This window comes from Lynx canadensis, chromosome F2 (genome assembly GCF_007474595.2).
Source record: "Lynx canadensis isolate LIC74 chromosome F2, mLynCan4.pri.v2, whole genome shotgun sequence".
Classification (NCBI taxonomy): Eukaryota; Metazoa; Chordata; class Mammalia; order Carnivora; family Felidae; genus Lynx; species Lynx canadensis.
In genome coordinates this window covers 39,063,651-39,090,573 of record NC_044320.2, presented here as the reverse complement: position 1 = coordinate 39,090,573, position 26,923 = coordinate 39,063,651, and the positions used below count along the sequence as shown (strand labels likewise).

Genomic DNA, 26,923 nt, shown 5'->3' with positions numbered 1-26,923 from the left:
ACCAGAAAGTATATTTCCTTTTCTAAATAAAGAGAAAACCCTTTGATTATTGAAGAGTGTCATCCCCCCCACCTCTCATTAATTTTCTCTTTTTCAGGGGAAGCATAAACACATCTTTAAGTAACTGGGTTTGGGATCTCTTTGTGGTCCATATTATCCTCTTCCGGACACTACTTGGTCAGTGTCTCAAAATGTGCTCTTCCATTAAAAGACTAGACCAAGCATATTAAATAAATATTGCCTTCAAAGTTCTGCCCATCTGAGCAATTTGGAAGGTACTGGAAGTCAACGTTGTGGCTTCTTCTGCCCTCCAAAATGTCTTTCCCATCTAATACCTCTGTATGAGATATATGGAAAAGTGCTTAGCAGAGTGCATAGCCATAAGGCTCAAGAGAAGTTTATGTCCTTTGCTTTCCCCTTTTAAAAAAAAATGGGGGAAAAACCCTCATGAAGTATGCCTGTCTTCACGTGTCTGTTTCCCACCATTCCCCTCCTCTTGAATTCCTTTCCCACTAGTAGGAAAGAACTTTATCTTCTTTCCTTTTCTTTATTTATGTTTTTAAATAAGGAATTTTCCCTCCCTTCTCGAATATTTAATCTATCTGGAAAAATATTGAAAACACAACATTTAGAAATTTTCACTTGGCCAAAAAATGTAAACTGTCTTATCCAGCCTTTTTTTCTCTCTCTCTCAAGAACCATATCAAATGCATTTTATTGCTTTCAGTGTTCAGATATGTTTCTGACATTATTTTTTCCAAGCTATGCAAGTGACTTAATAGTGTTTATTTTAGAGTTTAATCAAGGGGCATGATCCAGAAAAACAATCATATTATTGAAAAGAGAAAAGAAAATTATAACCAACATCCTTCATGGATTCAGATGCAAAGATTCTTGAAGACTTAGCAAATGGAATCCATATTTATATACTGTAATCAAGACCAAATGAGGTTTATCCGAAGAATGCAAGTTTGCTTTAACGTTCAAAAAGTGATCAATATAATTCATATTTAAAAATGAAAAAGTTTAAAAATGAAAATATTTAAAAATGAAAACATATATAATCATTTCAGTAGATGCAAAGTGTTGGACAATATCCAACACTCATTCATGATAAAAACTCTCAGCAAACTAGCAATAAAAGGGAAATTTCTCAACCTGATAAAGGGTATCTATGAAAAAACCTATCATAAATATATCATACTCAAGAGTGAAAGACTAAATGCTTTCCTCCTGAGAGAAGGAGTAAGAGTATATTCATTCTCACCACTTCTCCTCAACACTGTACTGGGGGTCCTAACTGATATCATAATGAAATAAAAAGAAATTAGAAAGTCATACAGAAAAAAGTAAAACTGTCTTTATTCACAGACTATGTGCTTGCTTATGTAGAGAGCTGGTGGAATCTTCAAAAAGCTACTAAAATTAACAAATGAACTTAGAAGGTTGCAAGATACAAGTCAAGATACCAAATTATTTGATTGTGTTTTTACATACTGGCAACAAAAGTCAGAAACTGGAAATATGTAAATTAGGGATAAAGTTTACAAAATTGTGCATGATCTGTACACTGAAAAGTACAAAAGATTTCCACAATAAATTGAAGAAGACCTAAATAAATGGAGAGATATACTGTATGATGGAATGGAAGACTTAATATGGCTCAGATGTCAATTCTTTCCAAATTGATCTATAGATTCAAAGCAATCCTTATCAAAATCCTAGCAGACTTTTTAAGGTGGAAACTGACTATCTGATTCCTATATGTGTGTGTGTATATATATATATATATATATACACACATATATATATGAACATGCAAAAGAACTATCATAGTCAAATACAGTCTATTCTTATTATTCATTATTATGTTTTATAAGTCTCTGTGAACATTGAACTAATGATTACTAGATCATTGTTCCTAGAAGAAATACAGGGTTAGGTTCTTGTGAGCTTCTGGTCACAGCATTTCATCAGTGAATACATAACCTTGTTTTGTGTGTGCCTCTATTTATTTTATTATTATTTTTGGAAATGTTTTTTTTTTTTTTATGAAATTTATTGACAAATTGGTTTCCATATAACACCCAGTGCTCATCCCAAAAGGTGCCCTCCTCAATACCCATCACCCACCCTCCCCTCCCTCCCACCCCCCATCAACCCTCAGTTTGTTCTCAGTTTTTAACAGTCTCTTATGCTTTGGCTCTCTCCCACTCTAACCTCTTTTTTTTTTTTTTTCCTTCCCCTCCCCCATGGGTTCCTGTTAAGTTTCTCAGGATCCACATAAGAGTGAAACCATATGGTATCTGTCTTTCTCTGTATGGCTTATTTCACTTAGCATTACACTCTCCAGTTCCATCCACGTTGCTACAAAGGGCCATATTTCATTTTTTCTCATTGCCACATAGTACTCCATTGTGTATATATACCACAATTTCTTTATCCATTCATCAGTTGATGGACATTTAGGCTCTTTCCATAATTTGGCTATTGTTGAGAGTGCTGCTATGAACATTGGGGTACAAGTGCCCCTATGCATCAGTACTCCTGTATCCCTTGGATAAATTCCTAGCAGTGCTATTGCTGGGTCATAGGGTAGGTCTATTTTTAATTTTCTGAGGAACCTCCACACTGCTTTCCAGAGCGGCTGCACCAATTTGCATTCCCACCAACAGTGCAAGAGGGTTCCCGTTTCTCCACATCCTCTCCAGCATCTATAGTCTCCTGATTTGTTCATTTTGGCCACTCTGACTGGCGTGAGGTGATACCTGAGTGTGGTTTTGATTTGTATTTCCCTGATAAGGAGCGACGCTGAACATCTTTTCATGTGCCTGTTGGCCATCTGGATGTCTTCTTTAGAGAAGTGTCTATTCATGTTTTCTGCCCATTTCTTCACTGGGTTATTTGTTTTTCGGGTGTGGAGTTTGGTGAGCTCTTTATAGATTTTAGATACTAGCCCTTTGTCCGATATGTCATTTGCAAATATCTTTTCCCATTCCGTTGGTTGCCTTTTAGTTTTGTTGGTTGTTTCCTTTGCTGTGCAGAAGCTTTTTATCTTCATAAGGTCCCAGTAATTCACTTTTGCTTTTAATTCCCTTGCCTTTGGGGATGTGTCGAGTAAGAGATTGCTACGGCTGAGGTCAGAGAGATCTTTTCCTGCTTTCTCCTCTAAGGTTTTGATGGTTTCCTGTCTCACATTTAGGTCCTTTATCCATTTTGAGTTTATTTTTGTAAATGGTGTGAGAAAGTGGTCTAGTTTCAACCTTCTGCATGTTGCTGTCCAGTTCTCCCAGCACCATTTGTTAAAGAGGCTGTCTTTTTTCCATTGGATGTTCTTTCCTGCTTTGTCAAAGATGAGTTGGCCATACGTTTGTGGGTCTAGTTCTGGGGTTTCTGGAAATGTTTTATTTGTGTGTGTGTGAGAGAGAGAGAGAGAGAGAGAGAGAGAGAACAAGTGGGGGAGGGGCAGAGAGAGAAGGGACAAAGGATCTGAAGCAGGCTCTGTGGTGACAGCAGTCAGCCTGATGTGGGGTCAAACCTCAAGAACCTCAAGATCATGACCTGAGCTGAAGTTCGATGCTTAACCCACTGAGCCACCCAGGCGCCCCTGTGTGCCTCTTTTGAAGACTCCTTATTGAGTATATATTACTGATTGGTTAACATTGAACTCACAGCTGACAGCACTATTACTCATGCCTTAATGGAGATCATCTAATATATATGTTTTCTTCACAAGGCATATCACAGCTTTCTTGCATTTAGGAACACTGGACAGCATTTCAGCACTATACCTGAGGGCCATTTTAAACAGTGAAATCACCAACAAAAAGCATAAAAGGCAAAAAACATGGCACTAAATAGAACACAAAAAGAAAGCTTGTGTGTAGTATGAGAGCTAAAACAAGAAGGCAGAGCATTGCCTTTTTTGACCTTAACTGGGAACATATGCATCAAGTAGCTAGAATTTTTACCATTCTGTGGCACATACATCAATGGTCATGAAAATGCTGCAAATACTGATTTGTGTTACAAGTAAATTTTAGAAAGTATATTAATTAGCAAATATGGAATCTGCAAATAATGGGATCAATGAAAACTCTAAAAAAAAATAAAGTTGGGGGCTTAAATTACCTGATTTCAAGACTAATTATAAAGTAATAATGAACAAAACAGTATGTATAGGTTACATCAATGGACCAGAATATAGTTCAGGAATAGACCCATACACATATGGTGAAATGATTTTTGATAAAAGCGCCAAAGCAATTCATGAGGAAAGAATAATGTCATCAACAAATAGTGCTATAACAATTGGATTGTCATGTGTGAAAAAATGGACCTCATCCCTTACCTCACATCATATATAAAAATTAATTCAAAATTGATTTTAAATCTAAATGTAAGAAGGGAAGCAATTAAATGTCTACATGAAAATGTAGGAAAAAGTTTTTTGATGACCCAGGGTTTGGCAAGGATCTTTTAAATAGGATATAACACAAACAAACTCAATAAATTGCACTTCATCAAAATCAAAACATTTACTTTTCAAAATACGCTACTACCAAAATGAAAAGGTGAACGAACCATAGACTGAGATAAAATATTTGCAAAACGTATATCCAACAAAAGACCTTAGAATATATAAAGAATTCTTAGAACTCAATATTAGGGAAATAACCCAGTCAAAATGGGCAAAAGATTTGAACAGACACTAAGCCAGAGAAGATAGATGGATGGCAAAGAAGCCTGTGAAGACATATTCAACATTATCAGTCATTAGAGAAATGCAGATTAAACCCACAGTGACACACCACCACGCTTCCACTAGACTGGATAAATTTTGAAATATTGACCCTAAAGTACGTGTTGGCAAAGTTGGCAACAGGAACCGTCATTGTTCCTGGCACAATGGTTCATCCACTTTGGAAAACAGTTTAACAGTTTTCTACAAAGCTAAATATGTACCTACAATATGACCCAGGCATTCAATTCTTAGGTATTTACTGAGAATAAATTAAAGTTTATGTCTAAACAAAGATTTGAACACAAATGGTCACAGCAGCTTTATTTGTAAGAGTCCCAAACTGGAAACAACCCAAATGTCCATCAGTAGGTGAATGGATAACAAATTGTGATATATGCATACAATGTAATGCGACTAGGCAATGAACAGAGTGACTGTTGACACATGCAGCAAGCTAGATGAATTTCAAAATAACCATGTTGCATGAAATAAACCAAACAAAAAACGAGTACACACTGTATGATTCCATTTATAGAAAATTTCAGAAAATGGCAACTAATCTATGTGACAGAGAGTAGATTAGTGCTTGCCTGGGACCAGGGGCAGGGGGGCAGGGAGCAGGTAGAGGGATTACCAAGGGGCATGAGGAAACTTTGGGGATCTGGGGGTAATGGATATGTTCATTATCTTGATTATGATGATGATATGTTGACATGTCAAATTTATCAAATTGCATACTCTAAATTTATGCAGTTTATTGTATGTCATTTATGATTCAATGAAGCTAATATATATAGAGAGAGAAAGTCAGAACAAGGTGGTTTTGGAAGGTGAGTGGTGCTGAGACAAAGCCTGCAAGATAAGAGATTGGAGAGAGAATCATGGAACAATCAGGGGAGGCGTTGTGGAGGAGGGGGTTTTTCTAACAATGCAGGGCTTGTTGTCTTTGAGGGTTCTAACTAGACCAGACGGCCTGTCTGGAAGGGTTTGTTTGGGGCATTGGTGGCGGATGAGGGAAGGAATGTAAGCTGGAACCAATTATGGAGCAATTCGATTCCCAGCAGCGGTCTTTGGTGGGTAGGGGCACTGAGAACAGGGTGTCAGGGGTAAAACTACCTTGTAGTAAATTGAGTCTAGCAGTAACATATGCGTGGGATTCAAATTAGGTACCGAGTGGGTGGGGAAGTACCATCCATCCATCCATCCACCCACCCTATGTCCATTCACTCATTCATTTATTCATCCAATACTTATTGGTTCCTTCTAGGGGCCAGGCACTCTTACACGGTGGTGGGAAGAAAATGAGTGTTTCTCTTATATGTCTGAGACCCAAGAAACACTCAGATCTTGCTTTCCCTTGTGCTCCACACGTGTGGAGCAGAAGGTGAAAGATGCCATCAGTTTACAATTCTAATCAGCTCGGTCAGTTCAGTGCACGCTTCCTTATGCCCGCAGAATTAATTAGGAGACCATAGCAATAATTCCCACACCGGGGAGGAGTTTATGACATAGCGAGGGGATAAGGGGTGTGGGATGGTCGCACGATTTAGAATGACAGATCACTTCAGAGAAGAAACCTGGCTTTGAGGGAAAACTAGTGAATCTGGGAAGGAGCCCACACAAGTGGTTGGATGCAGCTGGAGAGAGGGGTTAGAGTTCAAGGAAAAAGCACTGGCTGGATGTGCTTGGTAGTAGCAACTGACCCTGAGAATGGATAAAATCTTGGAGGGAGAGAGAGAGAGCGTGGAAAGGGAAGGTCAGGGTCTGAGCTTCGGGGCAGCCCACAAGGAGAGCAAGGAGCCAGAGTGGAGGAGCAAGCAGGCTGCGCCCACAAACAGCCAGCCCGCAGCTTCTGAACAAATGGCCTGCCTGGCCCCAGGCTCTGCTAGGACCGCCCTGAGCAGAAGAGGAGGACTGCTGAGCAGAGGGCGTGCGGTCACGGAGCTTCCTCTCCACCCTGGCTGCTGGGCCCCGGAACTCGGAGAGGGTCCCGTGCAGTCTGCTCACCCTCTGGCTGGGCCAGGCTACAGGGTTAAAAAACAAAGAAGAAGAAGAAGAAGAAAAGAAAGGAATCTGGGGTGAGTAGCGTTCTCATGGGAGAATTGAGTTGACTGCATGTGAGCAGAGAGCCGGCCATTGGGAAAGGATGACCACACATCAGGGGAAAGCGAGTTCGAAGCTCATAGAGCTGCTTTTCTGCTTTCCTCTTTTCTCAAGCACCTAGAAAAGTGGTTCTCAGAGTGGCCCCCCAGACAGCAGCTCAGCTTTGCAGGGAAACTGGTTAGAAATGCAGACTCCCAGGCCTGACCCTAGTGCTGCCAAATCAGGGATTCTGGGGTGGGACCTAGGAATGTGTGTTTCGGGGGCACCTAGGTGGCTCAGTCCATTCATCGTCCGACTCTTGATTTCGGCTCAGGTCATGATCTCATGGTTCGTGGGTTCGAGCCCCGCATTGGGCTCCCTGCTGACAGTGCAGAGCCTGCTTGGGATTCTCTCTCTCTCTCAAAATAAATAAATAAACTTAAAACACACATTCCTTTTTTTTTTTTTTTTTTAACAAGCCCTCCGGGAAATTCTGATGTAAGCTCAAGTTTAAAAACCACTGACCTACGCACTTTGAACTAAATCTCTCCCTGAGAGGCTCCACTCAGTAAGGAATTTATATTAAGAACGTGATGATGTGACAGCCGTTTGGAAATTGCAAAGTGCTCTATAAGAATAGGGCATTACTTGTGCATGTTTATTTATTTTGATCAACCTCATTCGGTCAGATTTACTTACGTGTTAAGGCTTTATTTGGGGGGATATCCCTTTAAGAGAATGAAAATTCTGTGAGTGAATAGGAGGACTGATTGAAAAATAATTCAGCTCTTGGGGAGAGAAGGATTCGAGGCACAGCTGGGGTTTGCCCAAAAGGACAGGTTTGTTTTTCTCAGTGACATTGGGTTTGTTTTGTTTCTTCCAGCGTAGAAGCACAAGGCTGATGACTCACATTTACTGTTGAAAGTCTTAAAATCCGAACTGCAGCTGTCAAAATAAGATTAGTGCTTTCAGGCACCATGAAAGAAGGGGGATGGTCCTTGAAACACAGGCTTCGGTTTGTGGAGTCTTAACTCTGGAAGGGCTTCAGATTGGTGCAGGCAGAACCCCATTGTTTCCCACTTGAGTGAAGTAACAGCCCTAATAGTACATTTCTCTTCTCTCTTGCTGCGAAAGATAACTTCTGATTTCTACATCTCAGGCTAAATAACAGCAGGAGCTGTTTGAAAAGTGGAACGTGTCTTTAAAGGTGTTCATTTTGCTTTAGCTCCAAACTAGCTTAAACTGTCGTTGGTGTGAACAGCATGCAGTGTGGCTTGTCTCAAACTCTGAAAAGCCAGTAAAAACCCTTTGATTTCGCCTGGCATGATGTCAGCCACAGCAGCCACAGTCTTTGTCCCGTGCTTCTCGTCCAGTGTAACCAGATGGGAGGTTTTCCAAGTTCTCCAGCCAAGGCACAGTGCCAGGGTTTCGAGAGCACAAACTAAGGAAGGCACTTAAATCTAGGGTGCGTGCGTGCCTCGGGGCAAACACTAGGGTTGGATTTGAGCACAACTGTGGGGCTCTTACTTATCAAACCCTCAGTGATTTATCTCACCTGGGAAGACTGAGCAGCTGAAGTTAGCATCGCTCCCTGTAATTCCCAAGGAACTAAAAGAAGCAAGTAAATTCTGTCAGCCCTGTGCTAATGATCGCCTTCTGGTAAGGCATTGCTTGCGTTTGGTGAGATCTTCTGTTATAAAATTCACAATTGTCTACTTTGCTGTATCAGATCAATTCAGCAGAGAGTTCACAAACCACAGCTTAGTCAAAGATACGTTGACATTATTTAAAGAAATCTGAATCTATGTCTGGGTGTGGAATTTTCACAGGCACCCATAAAGTGACACTATATTGCAGTTGTGATGTAGGCAAAATTCTCAGTGAGACCACCTTCTGGCCACACAATATAAAACAGAAGTTCCCTTCTTTCCACACGCCCTACTCCCTTTTCCTGCTAATTTTGTTTGGCAGCACTTAAGAGATCTAACATACGGTTTTACCTGTTTATTTTATGTCTGGCCCCTATCAGTGGTGTGCTGGCAGATGTTTAACAACCAGATCTGCAGGGGGAAAATGCTCTGGTTTCTAATGTTCACTGACTCCTGTGGTGTAAATACTGACACCGTGGCCGATTTCAAGCCACCTGCCTGGCCTTGCTGACTACAGAGTAGGGGAGAGGTTGGCACTATCTGTCATGGGGGCTAGTGGGAGCTGGCCCCCTACACACCACTGGCTCCCCATTTGAATATTGGCTCCGTGGGCACAGAGATCAACTGATAGATTTTTTTACCTCTTTTATTCACTGTTATTTTCCCAATACTTTGAACAGTTTGACAAATGGATGAATCAATGCAGTCATTCAGATATTTTTTTAGTTTGTATTTATTTAAAATTTTTTTTAATGTTTATTTATTTTTGAGAGAGAAACAGTCTTTAACAGGGGAGAGGTAGAGAGAGAGGGAGACACGGAATCCGAAGCAGGCTCAACGCTCTGAGGTGTCAGCACAGCCCAGTGCAGGGTTCGAACCCATGAACAGTGAGATGGTGACCTGAGCTGAAGTCTGACGCTCAACCGACTGAGCCACCCAGGCGCCCCTCAAATATATTTTTAAAAATTGACCATCTGCCAGACACCGTGCTAGATATTTGAGCTGGAGGGCTGAGCAAAGTAAGCCCTGCCCTCAGACGGTAGAGAAAATAGGATTCAATAATCATTGTAAGTGGAGTGTTAAACTGTGGTTGTGGAGATCTTGAGGGAGAACTTGACCTCTAATGGGGAGCAGTCAAATAAGAGCCACCTGAGTACTCCAGGCTGGTGGCGGTCAAGTCCAATCAACAGATGTCCACTATGCACCTGCTGTGTGAAGTGCATGGTATTATACAGGCATCCGGAGGAACTCCCAGGCTAATCCTGTCCCTTTCGGAGTTTTCAGCCGAGGTAAGATTGATGAGGGAGAAATACCTGACAACCCCATGCTTATGTAGCACGGACATGGGTTCATTCTCTCATTCGTAAGTCTTTACCGAGCCAGGCACCGTGCTAGGTACGGGGATGCAGCAGATAACAAGGCCGCCAGTTCCTTAGCTGTCGTGACCACACTGGCATCTGCAGCTGGGGGCTGGCTCCCAGATGTCACTGCACTCTGGGCCTCCTTCTGGTATGGGAACACCTCTTTCTGAGGACAGAGAGAGGTAGAGGCTCAGGAGGAATTTTGTTCCCATGATACTCATCCTGCCAGGATCCCGTTTCTGATGGAAGAGAGTATTTTTAGGACTCTAGGAGCATCCCTGTTGGGAGGCAGGGAGTGTGGGCCCTTGTCACTCTTCTTTAAGCAGATGAACACTTACGGAGCACCAAGCACACGCGCTAGGACAGTGGGCAAGGCTCTGGGAAATCAGTGAGTCAGATCAGCTCACATTCCATCGGGGCAGGCAGACGTGATCAGGTCCTTCCAATACCATTGGATAAATGCGTAAGCGCTGGAGTGGCTCCCAGAGGAAGGAGCCTTTAAGCCCAGCCAACCTGGAGAAGGCTTCTTAGAGGAGGCGACATTTGACTGAAGTCATGAGCCATGATGGGGGTCGCCAGGTAGAGAAGGCTTGGAAGGATCATGGGAACTCTGAATTCAGGGCTTCTCCCATCCCTCATGGTTTTATTACCCTTCAGTGAAACCCTCCGGCTGTGAGAAAAAGAAGCACTGTTTTTCAAAAGCATCAGGAGTCATTCAAAAATATCTGTGTTTGTTTCAAATGGAAGTGACCACTGCCAGAAAAACAATGTTGTTTTGTCAGAGCCTAGTCTGCATGTATTCCTTTGTCTTTATTGAATTAAGTTAATCCCTCAAAGATTTCCCTGGGGACGGTGCAGATCACCAGTGGCCATAAATCCCCAACATTATAAAAACATTATGAAAGTACAATACACACGAAGCCAACTGGCAAGCTTGCTCTTTGTGGGGCCGGACTTCTGGAATGTGAGTGATAAGCCTCCTGTTCCTACCACACTCCGTGCCCGCACGTAGTGTCTGCGATTCTGTCAGCCACTTTGGAGAGGGAACCAAGGACAGCGGTAATTCTGAGATTGGTTTAAAAGAGGGAACTCAGCCTCACAGTCTCCGTTAATAAAGGGGGGAGACTGGCCCTGGGTCTGGGCACCTTCCACTTGGATGATTGTAAGGGACTTTGTATCCAGTTCGATGACACTCAACCCGGCTGCACGCTGCAGTTATTTGGGGAGCTTTCGCCAACCCTGCTGCCTGCATTCCACCCTGGCCAGTCTGGTTTAAGGAGCGGGGTGCCCTGGGCATCAGGGTTTTCTAAAGGTCCCCAGGTGGTTCTGATGGGTAGCCAAGGTCGGACGCTGCCGCTCCTGTAGACTGGATCTTGCAGTTATTCACAGGCCGTTCTTGGGTGTCCCAGCCCTGTCCCAAAAGGAATATGCATTGCCTCTCTACCTACCCTCTGGGGAGAGGTCTTTTGGAAAAAAAGATGGTTGCTTCAAGCTCCTGGTTCCTTGCTTTCAAAATGCTGCTTTCAGAGGGGTTCTTTTGTAGCATGTTGGGGTTTTTTTTTTTCATTATTATAAAAGCTCCTGTTAGAAACTCTTGTTAGAAAACCTGAAAGCAGATCATTATAAGAGCCTAAAAATCACCTGTACTCCCACTATTCCTTTGTAACCGCTATTAGGTGGGGTTCCTGCTAGATACCAAAGGAGGCAAAGCAGCAGCTAGAGCAGAGAAGGGAGACCCAGGTGAAGAAGCTCATGCCTCCTCACTTTAGAGAGGGACTTGGGATTTGGGGGGTAGGTTGTTCCAGTGTGTTGGGGTGACATTTTCCAATCATGAGGCTTTTGTGCAGGCACTGTCTCATCCCCACTAGGGAGCTTAGAGTCTAGCAAGGGCAACAGTAAATACACGGCTACTTAAATGCCTATGCAATTAACATTGTGATACATGCCAAGGGGAAGAGTGCAGGCCTGCACTGACAGCCGATAGGGGAGGCAGAAAACTCTGGCCCTGAAGAACAAGCGAAGGTCCTCATATCAGGAGGACCAATTTTTCCATCCGTGTGCAGACAGACCAGAGCTATTTCTGCATGGAATTAAACAAACAAACAAGCAAACAAAAAAAACCTACTGCTGTTCCCAAACAAAGCAGTGATTTTATTTAACAGCTAGAAGTCCTCTAAGTTTCCCAGAGCCGAAGAAGCTGCCAGATCCCTCCTTCTAAAGGACAACCCAGGTGGCATTGCCCTCTCTCTCTTTTGATGGATTTTACCCTGACGGGTCCCCATCACCTGCTTAATCGGCTTGGACTTCTCAGCCTACCTTCCAGCCCTCTGCCATCTGGTGTCAGTTGTCCTTCTGATCCCCCCTCCTGCTACTTCCCTTGGAATTCTCAGCATGGGATTTAGCTACCACAACTGTCCTACTTTCCTCATTTCTGCACATTCACTCACACTGCTCCCTCGGCCCATAGTACCTTTCCCGTTTTCCATTCTCTCGCCTGTACCTGCCAGCCTTTTCCAGTCTACCCTTGACGATGGGGCTAGTTTATTCTACCTCAGGACCTTTGCATTTGCCGTTCTTTCAGTCAGAAATGCTCTTCCCAGAGCTTCATGTTACCCTTAGAATACAAGCTGGGTGACAGTAGGAACTCCTTCCTCTGTTTGGTTCACCACTGTATCCCCAGGGCCTGGGACACTGTAGGTGCTTCATTTATTGATAAATGAAGAGTATCGGGTGATTCAGATTTTTCTTAGGTCTCTAGCTTAGGCTTGTAACTTAACTGTAGGTTTTATCATTCTTTAATGATTCACTATGATTTTTACATGAGCTGAAGTTTTTTCTGGTTATTGGTGTTTTTCTTCTATCTAAATCCAATGGAACTCTCGATTGGAGTTCCCAATTGGAAATCTAAGGTAAAATATACTGGTAATAGAAGAATTTGCATCTATAATTTTCTTCATCTACTTTATTGATTTGAGAATGAAAATACTTCTTTTTAGCACTTGAAAGCCCGAGTCCTTATTTGTGGAATATTAGGCATAAGCCTTTTTTTTAATGTTAAGAAGCAGATTTTATTTAAAAAAATTACTTAATGCATTTAATAGAGGTGATGAATCAATCAGCTTTTATCTTTTTATCAATTTTATATATTTATCTAAAAGCATAATAAATAATACAACTCAGTGGCACAGGTGATTACATTGAAGTGTAGCCATTGGATTGATTCAGGGATCAATCAGGCTTTCTAGTTAATTGAGTTTTTATTGTAGCTTTCATAGTGATAACTTTTAACCAGAGAAAACTCTTTTTAATATATTCAATTTCTTTAATGCTCTTTGATTTTCTCCAACTTTAATGGTAAAGTCACTGGAAGAGCTAGTTAAGAAACCAAGGCATTCTCCTAGCTGAGAAGTAATGTTTATCGGGTCAGCCTGTTTGTGCAAAGGAGAGACTGAGTCAGTGATGGATTGAAAATGCCTTGAACCTTTTCATCCTCTGATATACTTTTAGTTTCATTGCAGCAAATGCATTCCTGTGAGTGCATTCTTACATTGCATTTGTGTGAAACCCCAGGGCTCAGCACTTTGTGGACGCATAATAAATACTTGACCAACGTAGGCTCACTAATAACCATACATCCATTTATCCCTAGTAATCTTTGTTACCTCTACCTAACCTCCTTTGGCTTCGCCTTTTCCTCGTGTGTCGCTGGCGTGAATAAATGAAGCTCAAGGAGGATTTCCAAAGATTGTTCTGGTAGACAAATGGAATGAGGAGAAGTACGTCCAAAAAGACAGATGTAGAATTGGGACCTGCCATTTTTTGGGTAGAGTGACAGGTCTTCCCACTGTGCTCTCTCTCAGCTTCCCCATCTGCAAAATGTCAAAGACAGTGCAGATTATCTCCTGTAAACCTGTGGGACTGTGATTACAAAGCATTTTCGTTCTCGAAGAACAGGAGTGGTACTTGGTGCTGACCGGTACAGATGCCTGCTCATGATAACTTCTAGTTCTCGGGAACCATCGGAATGCTTCAGAGCACTTTCATGAACATGAGGAAAAGACAGACCTGATGTTAATTCGAAATTATTCGATGCATTTAATAGAGGTGAATGATTCCAACTTTGAAAGATCTGTTTTTATTTACACATAAAAATCCACCGAAATGTTAATCGTGGTTGCCTCTGGATGGTAGGATTACAGTTATTCAATACGTTAAAGGTTATTCCGAAGGTTATTTTAGCAAGTGCTTGTTGTCTGGCCACGCGCGGAGGGCGCAGGGTCACGGAGGTGTCTTCTGACGGTGTGACTTTGCCCCAGTCCAGGATCTCTGTGCGGCAGAGGACCACGGCTGTGAGCAGCTCTGCGTGAATGTGCTGGGCTCCTTTGTCTGCCAGTGTTACAGCGGCTTCATGCTGGCCGAGGACGGGAAGAGATGTGTGGGTGAGTATTCGTCTGCCTCGTTCCATGAAGAAGGGCAAGTTGAGCACCGTGAGGAGGGAAGGGGAGCCCCCCAGTGACCCAGCTGCTCTCTTTTGAGTTTCAACAAAGTGCTCAGGTGTCTGGCCCAGTTTTGGTCAGAATGCGAATTCTGACGACTTCATTTAGGGCTGCAGCTGGCATTTTCTCCTACTGGGTCCTCAGCAAAAGGCATATTTATGGTAATCTACGTAAATAGAATTGTCCCTTTATATACTACATCGCTTGAAAAGGACTGGGCTGGTCTTCAGCCAATGCGGAGGCTGTTTGGGATGGCCTGACTTCAGGACAGCTCATGTGTTGCACACTCACTTGCCGGTGGGCGAGCTTGCTGAGTGGCCCCTCAGGGACGTAGGCAGCCTTCCTCCTAAGTATAGATCTGCAGTTCGGTGACAGTCCCAAGTGGCCGCTAGGTGTAAAGCCCAGCTGTATGCAGGAAGACACCATTGTCAGAGGCAAGGAACAGTGGCCTCAAATGCGGACCCCAGGGAAGAAGTTTCAGGGGCAGTGCTTAGAATTTCAGGCACCAACTTGCCATCGGGTGAGTGACTTCCCACTTGAGCAACTCCACATTGTGTGACCTGGTGGGAGGTAGGAAAGGTGGGGTGGCATCTGATTTCTTCAGTGAAGGGTGATGGTTCTCCTCAGCACCTGGAGAGCGGGCCAGCACATCCCTCACGCCCCCGACCAGTGGGTCTGCAAAACACCTGAAACTCGCATGGTCTCTTTCGTCCTTCCTCCAACAAACAGTGCCCGGCAAACAGTAGGTGTTCCATTAACTGAACTCAGTACTTAGGAGGCAAAAAATCTGGAGGCAAAGGAAGGGAAAGGGCTCGACTCACACCAGACCTGGAACCTGCATTTTTCTGACTCTAAATCCTGCGTTTTCTCTTCTGCCCACACCCCATTTTTTTCAGGGGCCTTGTATGTCTTCCTTCCCATAGTGAATGATTATTATTTTGCACATAGAATTGACATTTTCCAGCACACTTTGATACTTAGCTAAGGATGTGGAAGGAAAAAGCAACAAAGCAAAAACATGGGTGTCCTGTTCTTCGCAGGTGAGGATAGAATGGGTTTGCTTGCTTGTTTGTACACACTGATGGGAATGAAAACTCCACTCGTCACAGATGGAATTGGTCTCCGAAGCGGTTCTGTTTATTTTTTTCTTTTTTCTTTTCATTTTTTTAAAATGTTTATTTATTTTTGACAGAGAGAGAGAGACAGAGCACGAGCAGGGGAGGGACAGAGAGAGAGGGAGACACAGAACCCGAAGCAGGCTTCAGGCTCTGAGCTGTCAGCACAGAGCCCGATGCGGGGCTCGAACTCATAGACCACAAGATCATGACCTGAGCCAAAGTCGGACGCTCAACCGACTGAGCCACCCAGGCGCCCCTGTTTATTTTTTTCTTAATCTGCTGGTGGGGACAGCGATAGGTGGCAAGGCACCACATCCACTAGCACGGGCAACAAAGAAGCCGACATGTAAACACCAACTCTTACTATTTTTGCTTCATTCATTTGTATTCTGCAAGCAACATACTTTCGTTGAGGATGAGGATTAAACACATGAGAAAATCCCTGCTAATCGTTTGTTGTATTATCTGCTGGACTTCCCCCATACAAATATCTAATTCAAAACATTTTGTTAACGTTTAACAAAATGAAGTCATACTATTTATTTTGTTTAACCTATATTTTTTCCCTCACCAGTTGTTCAATGGGTAGAACTTTGGGTGCTATTGGGTCAGAAGGAAATCAGGCCATTGGGAATAAGGCCAGGGGATAAGCTTCAGGAAAAGGGGTGAGGGTGACTGCTTAATTGGGTGAGGGAAGGAGCGGGGAAGGCCCAGAACATGTGTGAGTGATGGGGTGGAGGCGGCAGGGGGACGGGCAGTAGGGGCCATGGCTGGGGCAGGAGGCCTGCCCTGGCCCTTGGGAAACTGGAGGGTGGTGAGGAACCCAGTTTTCTGAGTATTGCCAAATAATTGCCTAATCATCCCTGTGTATTAGAGGACCTTTGTGTCTCTAAGGGTTTTGCTGTAACTTTGGGGGTTTGACATTTGCTGAAGAGTAACAAGCATGAGAGTAGATGCTATGGTTGCCAGGGAGCTGTTGTGGACTGTGTTTATCAGAGATGGGCATTTCTCTGCTGCTGAGTGTATGTAGAATGCCTTTCCTTGGGGGGGCATCAAGGCAGAAGAATGGGAAAATGGGGAGAGACTGTGTGTGACCCAGGCATCATCCACCAGATATTCCTGTCATCCTCCTCCCCAACCAAGCACCTGTTGGGGGCTGAGAGTGAGATGATTACATGCTGGTGGGCCATTGTTGCCAGTTTCCTTGGTTAGGGATATGTTACAAATTTTCAGAAGGTCAAGTGCTTCTGATGGGTTTATGCTGAGTGCATAACAAGTGGTGACGGTAATAGAGGCTACAGAAGGTCAGAGAAGAGGGTCGTTATGACGGCTAGCGTGGGGGGACATCTGGGCAATGCAGGAAGGGTAGCCATTGGACAAGTGTCCAGGGCAAGGGGAGATATTGAGGGCAGAAATGGTGTGGGGACAGCAGTGGTCATTGGGAGGGGCAGGCCTTGCTCCTGGGATCTGGTGGAGGAGGGGGAGACTGTCACAGGAATGCCACACTGAAAGCTTAACAGGCAACCTGACCCGAAGACATCAGTCTGAAGGGGCTTGTCAAAGATGAAGACCCCGGGTGTCAGACTTAGACAGGAAATTTAGGGAAGCAAAGGCTGGTAAGGACTATGGAAGCATTCCATCAGCTGCTAGTTTGGGTGGCCCGTATGTAGATGGGAACGTTTAAGAATATGGGGACCATAAATCCCAGTTAATCCAGGACGATCCCAGTTTATGCCTTGTTGGCTCAATTCTCAATAGCCCTCCCTTTCACTTTCAAAGGGGTTCTATTTTGGGTGATAAATGATAGGATCACCCTAGTTAAGACCAGTCTGACTTAAACAATGGAAGAGACCAGCTCTGCTGAAGCAGAGAATTCCTACAGGTGTGTGGAGTAGAAGTAGAAGTGTGTGTGAAGTAGAAGATGAAGATACCAGGTGGAACCCTAGTGTTCAGGGCTTTGAAAATCAGGCTGAAGAGTCTGGGCTTCATCTCTGGAAAGGAGACACTGACGGGTTTCTAATTGGGAATGGCAAATGCAAAGCCTCATTTTAGGAAACTTAATCTCCTTGTGGTGCACTGCAGGATAGATTCCAGAAGGAAGATGGTGAGGGATGGAAAGACCAGTTAGGAGACTCTGGCAGCCTTCAGGGGAGAGGTGACAAGGGCCGGAGTTTGAGTGGTGACTGAAGAAATGGAGAGGGAAGGAGTAGAGATGAAGAGAGGCTGTAAATAAAGGGGAGGAGGAAAAGTCAAAAGTGCTTTCACTTGAGTTTGAGCTTCCATGACTCTGAAAGAGAATGAGTAGTTTTAGACCAGGTGAGTATGAAGTTGTGGTGGGACCCCGACAAGGATGTGTCAAGAGGGAGAAGAAAGGAGCACCATGTGAAGAGAGATGGGTAGAGCCATCAATGTAGCCGGGAAGCAGCTCAGTCCATTTCTTTCTGAATTTTAATTTCTACTTATTTTTTACTTTAAACATTTATTTGTGTGTGTGTGTTGTGAGCCCAGGTCTTACTGGACTCAAACCCCAGTTCTGCTGCTGGCTGGGCATGGGTCATTGCATTTCTGAGCCTCGGTTTTCTCACCCATATCGTAGAGTAATAATACCTACATCATAGTGTTTTGCAGGATTAAATAAGGTAACGAGTAAAGTCTCTCATACACGCGAGACAGTTATTACTATGATAGCATATATCATCATCATCATCATCATCATCATCATCATCATTTCCTGGCCGTCATGAAGTATGGAGTGAGGAGAGAGTGAAGGCCTGAACTTTGCTGGCCTGAGCCACATGTAGGGAGCGGGGGGGGGGGGGGGGGGACAAGTGGGGCAGGAAAAATATCCCTGAAGGAACAGCCTAAGGTTGGGGGCAGGGGTGGGAGTGGGAGAGGTGGGTAAGAAAATCAAAAGTCATGGGATAAGATGAGAAAGAGAATGTCTAGGCCACGGCAATATTAATGTCATGCTCCAGCGAGGCCAAAGGGAACAGAACTTAGGGGAAAAGCCGTTGAGTTGAGTCACTGATTCATCTCAGCAAATATTTCCTAACTCTCTGCCAGGCCCTCTTCTGGGCGTTAGGGACACAAAGATGACCAGGAGCCCACTGATGATGATCAAGAGGGGCGGGATAAAGGGCAGATTTCAGGAGAAGGGGTAGGTGGTAAGACAGTGGGGGCAGTAAGCCTAAACTATTTATTTAAAGATGTGCTAGAAATTCACCACATCCAGCTACGGGTGAATGGATGCAATTGTTTTCGGTTTCAGCGTCTTCAAAGCTGAGGTTCTAGTACTTTGACTCATCCCAGAAGTATGACTATGACCTGCATGAAAATTCAATTCGTAGCCAGACTCAGGACTTTTTAGGCAGCATTTCCACACTTTGGAGTTAGTAGAACATTAAATTCCAGTGTCGAAGTCCCATTTCCCTAACTGCTCATTTCACTCTGGACAGGACTGAATTTATTTCCACATTCAGGTGATTGAGAGTAGATTCCCAACTAAGGTCCTTTTTTGTATTGAGTTCCCTGTATTTGTAATCCATCAGCTACCACTAAAGCTGTGTTAATTTCCACCCAAAACAGCATTTTTCAGAGACCATTTATCTCTATCTTTAAGGGTGAATTTCCTGCTGTGCTTGTTTACCTCTGGTGTTTACCCACTGCCTTGTCTTTGGGGATAACTTTGATCCTGTTTGCATCTTATCTGTCTAAACAGATTGTAAACCCTTGGGGATAGAAGTCAATGATCGTACTTTTCATCTTTCAGAGTAGACTTGCGGTATGTCTTCAGTGCATTGACTGAGGCTGAGTGATCACAATCTCAAGCACTCTTGTATTTAAAAAAAAATCTTGTCCCCTTGATTGATTTTTAAATTACAAAATCAATTTTTGCATATTAAAAAAATTGTCGGAGTATAGATGTGTGTAAAGTCAAAACCTGAAAGTCATTCCTCCCCACTTTTACTTTCTGGAAGTAATCACTGCTAAAAGCTTGGCTTCTCCTTTCTGCCTTTCTTCTAAGATGTCTTATGTATAGTATTTGCTTGTCGTCACCATCCAGAGTTTAGCATAATGCCTGATTGTATAGTAATTAATAAATGGTTGTGGAACAAATGAATGGCATTAAAGTATCCTATAACCCCCAAATTCAATGGTATCTGAATAAAGATGCAGGGCAATAAAAATATAATCTACATTTATTGAATGTTACTAAGTCATTGAAATACTTTATGTAGAATTGCAACAACCCTATGAAGTAGGTACTGTTGTTACCACATTTTGTAAATCTCTTAAGACCTGTCTCTGTTTGACTTTATCTGTAAATTGAGGATAACAATAATACCTATTTCAAAGGATTGTTGTGAGGGCTGAGTTAATATGTGTAAGGCATTGGGACAGTGCTGTGTTTGTTAATATTATTACTATCATTATATTGTCTGCTACATGGGCAACCGGTAAACATTAGCTAAGTCTGAATTTCTATATCCTTTATAAATTTTTGTCTTATGAATGCTTGCATTTAATAGTACGTCAGGTGTATGCCATTTGCAATGACACGAACAGAACTAGAGTGTGTCATGCTAAGCGAAGTAAGTCAGAGAAAGACAAATACCATATGATTTCACTAATATGTGGAATTTAAGAAACAAAACAGGTGAACATAGGGGAAGGGAAAGAAAAATAAAACAAGATAAAAACAGAGAGGGAAGCAAACCATAAGAGAGTCTCTCTTTTTTTTAAAGAATTTGTGCTTTTTAATTTTTTTTTTAATGTTTATTTATTTTGGAGAGAGAGAGAGAGAGAGAGACAGGGTGTGAGCGGGGGAGGGGCAGAGAGAGAGACACACACACAGAATCTGAAGCAGGCTCCAGGCTCTGACCTGTCAGCACAGAGCCTGATGCAGGGCTCGAACTCATGAACCATGACAAGATCGTGACCTGAGCCTAAGTCTGACGCTTAACCTACTGAGCCACCCAGGCGCCCCAAGAGACTCTAGAGGACAAACTGAGGGGCGATGGAGGGGTGCTGGGTAGGGGGATGAGCTAAATGGGTGATGGACATTAAGGAGGCCACTTGTTGGGATGAGCCCTGGGTGATATATGTAAGTGATGAACCACTGAATTCTACTCCTAAAACCAATACTACACTATATGTTAACTAACTTGAATGAAAATAAAATCTTGGAAGAAAAAGAAATCATCCTGAGGCCCATACTCAGAACTATGGTGGCACATAGCTTGGGGATTTAGCACGGCGTTACTGCTGCCTTCAGAGATATTTTTTTCCACTAGATTCTCCTCTACCAATTGCCCTCAGTAAGGAGGGGATTGTTGATAATTAAGTGGGGGACAAGTGTGGGAGGATCCATCTTTATATTGAAATGTCAGGTTTTTAGTTCATCAGGTAACTGCTCATGTTTGGAGCTTGACCTCCCCCATTTCAAGACATTAAGTATTGGATTTGTCCCTATACTGGTTTCCTAAGGCTTCTGTAACAAAACCACAGACCGAGTGGCTTTAACATTAGAGATTTCTTTTCTCACCGTTCTGGAGGCTAAGTTTCCAAAGTCAAGGTGTCAGCAGGCTTGTCTTTCTCCTTGGCTTGTAGAAGGCCACTCCCTTGCTGTCTCTGTATGTGGTCTTTCCTCTGTGAATATGCATACCTGGGTCCTCTGTGTGTCCATATCTCCTCCTCTTATAAGGACATCAGTCAGATTGGATTAGGGCCCACTCAAATGGCCTCATCCTAATCGAATCACTTCTTTAAAGATCCTATCTCCAAATACAGCCACAGCCTGACTGGGAACAGGACTTAAACGTACAAATCTAGGGTGGAGAAGACAATTCAGCTCAGAATATTTCCCTGTTGTTATCAAAATCGATAAGAAACTTTCTCCAAGTTTCGAGATCCTGCATAGAGAAATCCAGTTGTGCCCTGGTGGGAGAGGTTTTGTGAATCTGACTCTATATGTGTTATCTTCTGTATACTCAGCAAGTCAACTGCTTCTCCAATTTCTCTAATGATGAACTTGGTTTTTCTTACTCTGTCATCAACAAGCTTTAAAGCCCAAATGCTCCTCTTTGAAATATCCTATTTCTATTAATGCCATCCCCTTGCAGACTGATCCCCACTGAGGCAACTTTGGATTGTGACCACATTGTAAATCAGAGACCATTGATCTTAGGCTTCATTACCTTGCACCGAAGTATCGTTTATCCTTGGACACAGCTGAGTGATTTTGCACATATTAGGCAGAGACTGAATGTGGCATGACTGGCTTCTAACCCTGAGATTTTAACACTTTGTGATCTGGAGGGTCCAATTCCCTACAGCCAGGGAATTACCCTTTCTGCTTATAAATGAGAGCATAGATATGTCAGGCAAATAACTGAGAAAGGATTTTATTGAAGGAGATGAGGACTTGGAACAACAGAAGCATTTCTGAGTTACACACATAGAGCACATCCATACATCTCCCTCAACTTGGCCTCTCTTGTTACAAGTACAGTTTTGCAACCAAGGAAGTTATGCAAAGAACCCAAAATGTGTGGCAAAGGATGTCAGAGTTGAATGGACTGGATCTCTCTTGGTCTTAAAAAGCTTTTAGGTTCACGTGCCTGGAAGCAGGCTCCCCGACATGTAATGTTGTACTGATGGCCTCCGCTGCTGTGCCCAGCAGCCTGGCAGTCAGCTAGAGAGTGGCCCTCAAATCAAGGTGGGATTTGACACCTTGGGGTTTTACAGTCCAGGGTCTTAAGACCCAGGAATGCTTAAATCCCGCCCTGCCAATCTCTCCTCACCCCTTCAGTTCCCCATATTACTGAGCACATAAAAAAACAAAACCAGCAAGAGAATCAAAGTCCAGGAGAAGCCTTCTTACTCTGTGAGATTGGGCCTGTGGGTGGCTGAGAGACAGAAGGTATTTTTCAAAGAGTGGAATCAGTAAAAACTGCATATCCAAACTTACCTTAACCTTTTTATTTTCATTTAAAACATAAAGGGGTGCCTGGGTGGCGCAGTCGGTTAAGCGTCCGACTTCAGCCAGGTCATGATCTCGCGGTCCGTGAGTTCGAGCCCCGCGTCGGGCTCTGGGCTGATGGCTCAGAGCCTGGAGCCTGTTTCTGATTCTGTGTCTCCCTCTCTCTCTGCCCCTCCCCCGTTCATGCTCTGTCTCTCTCTGTCCCAAAAATAAATAAACGTTGAAAAAAAATTTTTTTAAATAAAACATATGAATGTACTTTTAATAATAATCACCTTTACTTACACCTTTAAAAATTACTAATTTAAGTTCATTTGTTGAATGCATGATTTAAAATTTTTTTCTTGCATAAAACATCCCCGTAATGTATGCTCCATGATTTTCAATTTTGCTTTCTTTAAATTGCAGCAAGGATTTGAAGACTTCTATAAAGCAATCTAAGAGCAGAATCCTTATAAATTTTTTTAAGATTTTTTTTCAAGTTTATTTATTTAATTTTGAGAGAGAGAGAGCACACATGCACATTTAGTGTGCTCTGGGCATCAGGTCCTATATTTTCAGAAGGAATGAAAAGCATTGATGGATTAGGGTTTGGTTAAGTGGAGGTCAGTTAAAACAGCTCATCTGCAACTTTATTAACCCCTGATCCACCCCTGGATGTTCTAGAGCATTCTGGAAAAAGGCAAGTTTGGAGTATAAGGCTCAGATTTTAGGCCTAAGCAAAGCCTCCAACCTGTCCTCAGTCTAATATGGGGCCAGCATACTCAGGAGTTCTTCTGAGGGACATAGATGGCTGGACTCAGAAATTACACCCGCATGGTACATAAAGAGGAAGTTTCAAGGGAGAGGGAGAATCTGAGCTCCTGCCTTCAGGTACAGAGACCAGCTCACTCCTCATTGTGGTATTGTCAATTTCCTGGAATTTGGAAGTCAGAACTTGGAAGTCAGATCAACATCTCTTCTCTTTGGGGGGAACACTAAAATGTAGGTGGCCTGAGATGGCATGGGCTGACTGATGGCAGGTACCCATATCAGGGGTTGGGAGATTCTTAACATGAGGCCCAACATGTGGAGGCTGGAGGTGGGAAGTGCCTACTGCCAACACAGGTCAGTGCGGGCCACTGCATGGCCCGATTCTGTGACACAGACTCGGGCACGTGCCAGGGCTTGGTGTCCTTGATCTCTGTGTCCTTCGTTTCTGCAATTCTTTGCTTAATAGGACAATGGTTCTTGAATGATGAGCTATTAACTTTTAGAAGGATTTGGTGCTACGGCAATGTTTATGCTTTGACTCAACTCCAGCCACTGGCTAACATCCCATGACATGCAGATCCTGTAACTATGTGAATGTCCTGTTCCCACAATGACTTGTGTATTAAACCCTCCATTATTAGGCGCTGTTAGAACTCTTTGGGGAGGTGAAATCACAAAAATGATAATTTAGACAGAGAGTTAATGAAGCCTGGAAGCAAAGGAATAAACAAAATGCAGGTTATTACCCTTTAAAACTGTAGACTTTGGGGCGCCTGGTTGGCTCAGTCAGTTAAGCGTCTGACTTCAGTTCAGGTCCTGATCTCACACTCCGTGAGTTCAAGCCCCGGTTCGGGCTCTGTGCTGACAGCTCAGAGCCTGGAGCCTGCTTCCGATTCTGTGTCTCCCTGTCTCTCTGCCCCTCCCCTGCTCATGCTCTGTCTCTCTCTGTCTCAAAAATAAATAAAAACATTTAAAAAAAACTGTAGATTTTCCCTTTGCATCTTTAAAAAAATTTTTAAGTTATTTATTTATTTTTAATATAATTTATTGTCAAATTGGTTTCCATAACATTTATTTATTTTTGAGAGACAGAGCATGAGCAGGGGAGGGGCAGAGAGAGAAGGAGTCACAGAATCCAAAGCAGGCTCCAGGCTCTGAGGTGTCAGCACAGAGCCCGACGTGGGGCTCGAACCCACAAACCGTGAGATCATGACCTGAACCGATGTCAGACACTCAACCCACTGAGCCACCCAGGCGCCCCTACCCTTTGCATCTTTTGATCGCTGGGTTAAGTATGTCCTTGCCCTAGCAGCGCAGGGTTTTGTTTTTCAAGTCATACATGTGTATTAATTGCAGATGCCATTTCCTTTTTATTATTTCCAAGTTTCTGATGTCAGAATATCCTAAAAGTGATAGAGGAAAATGTTTTTTAAAGGAGAAACAAATCATCCATAATCCCACCACCTTGACACAGCAAGAATTTTTATTTCTAATTCCCAGGCTTCAGGCATGCCTTTGGAGCTCTGTTTTACCTGGGTGTCACCTCTGTAAATATTCAGTTTTGAGATCTACTTTTTTCACCACATTTTGTCTGTCTTCCTATTTACAATTATGTTAGGATTATAATGTTAACAACTGCCTAATGCCCGAATCTCCTCCCACAAAACCCAGTGCACCTGTGCCCCCGGCCCCCCACTCCGGCCCCGCCGTCAGTTTACAGCCACTCTGCCCTCATGCCAGATCCCCCAAGTCAGCCTCAATCCTTCTTTCTTCCTCCTGGCTCGCCTCTATTCCGGCAGGACCCCCACTGGCCCCACCTCAACTCATACCTGGTGTATTAGCTTCCTAGGGCTGCCATCACAACGACCACAAACTGGGTGACTTACGCCAATAGAAATGTGGTACCTCCTAGTTCTGGGGCTAGAAGTTCAAAATTGAGGTGCTGGCAGGGCCATGTTCCCACTGGAACTTGTAGGGGAGAGTCCTTCCTTGTTTCTGGAGGTGGCTGTTGACCCTTGGTGTTCCTCAGCCCGCAGCCACATCCCTCCAGCCTCTGTCCTCACATGGTGGTCTCCCTGTATGTCTGTGTCTTCACGTGGCATTCTCCTCTTCCTATAAGGACACCAGTTGTATTGGATTAGGGCCCACCCATATGACCTCATCGCAACTTGATTGTATCAGCAAAGACCCTATTTCCAAATAAGATCACATTCACAGGTACTGGGGGTAGGACTCCCACATTCTTTTGGGGGACACGTTTAACCAGAACACCGCTCCCCTGTCTCCCCCCCGCCCCCACCTCCGTCCTGCACCACCGTGGTTGAACCCTCCACCATTCCCCACTGGGATTATTGTGCTAGGCTTCTAACTGGTTTTCTACTGTCACATTTGCTCTCTATCGTCTAGTCTCGATTCCTTTGTTCGGAACCTTCCAATGACTCCCTCCTCAATGAGCCTGAAAGCCAAAGTCCTCGTAGTGGCCTCAGTCCCTCCTGACGTGCACTCATTCTCCTCTCCCACCTGTCTCTGCTCCAGCCACCCTGGCCTCCCTGCTTGTCCTGCAGCATACCAGGCATAGTCCCACCTGGCAGCCTTTGCATTTGCTGTTTCTTTTGCTCAGATGCTTACTCCCCATTATCTGCTTGGCTCAACCCTCAGACCCTCATTTAGGACTCTGCCCAACGGCCGCCTTCTTATGATGCCTTTCCTGACCACTTCGGTCACCCTCTACCATCCTTCTAGCCTCCCCATGGTAGCTATGGCTTTTCCCCGCTTTATTTTTCCCCAGGATACTCTCTCCACCTTCTGCAAGCCTATCTTAATTACTTATTGTATTTTTTGTCCACCACCACTACTATCCAAGTGTAAGTTCCTTGAGGCCTGGAATTTTTATTTGTTTTGTTATTTGCTCTATCCTTAGCACCTAAAACAGGGCCAGGCCAGCAGTAAGGTGTTCAGTAAACATTTGTAGATTTTTTTTTTAATTTGTTAGTAATTTTATTTTATTTTTTTTTTCAGTATATGAAGTTTATTGTCAAATTGGTTTCAACATTTGTAGATTTAATGACAAATAGGACAAGGCATTTTCTTATAAATTACTAAGCCATTTACCATTATTAAATGTCCATCTTATTTTCCAGATTTTTTTGTCACTGTAAATAATGCTGCTATAAATAGCTTATTTCATATGCTTAATTTCTCCCTTTTATCAGTTATTTCTTTGGGTCACATTTCCACAGTGAACACTGTCAAACGTCCTTCCAAGAGGATTTTTTGTCAATTTATAATGCCATCAGCCCTGACTCTGTTTCCATGTTGCCTTGCCACCATCGGGCTTTATCCCTTCTTTATTTTTGCAGTTTGATAGTTATTAGTGTCGTAGGCTTTGTGATTGTTTTGATTTGCATTTCTTAAACTTTAAGAATTTTTTTAAAATCTTTATGTATTTTTGAGAGAGAGACAGAGCATGAGCGGGGGAGGGGCAGAGAGAGAGGGAGACACAGAATCCGAAACAGGCTCCAGGCTCCGAGCTGGCAGCACAGAGCCTGACTCAGGGCTCGAACTCATGAACTGTGAGATCATGACCTGAGCTGAAGTCGGATGCTCAACTGACTGAGCCACCCAGGCACCCTGCATTTCTTTAACTTTTAAATACAATTGGTCATGTGTTCTTTAGTTTATCTTCTTTATACCTGCATTTTTTGTTTAATGTTTATTTATTTTTGAGAGAGAGACAGA

At 43.4% G+C, this 26,923-nt stretch overlaps 1 protein-coding gene across 2 annotated transcripts in view; it reads left to right on the top strand.

The window, feature by feature from the left end:
- Positions 1-26,923, top strand: part of MATN2 (matrilin 2) — a 122,214-nt gene that overhangs the window by 46,780 nt on the left and 48,511 nt on the right. For both annotated transcript variants that reach the window (XM_032591931.1, XM_032591930.1), the window contains exon 4: positions 14,153-14,275. In XM_032591931.1, the coding sequence (XP_032447822.1) occupies positions 14,153-14,275 (123 nt within the window). The remainder of the gene's footprint in view (positions 1-14,152; positions 14,276-26,923) is intronic.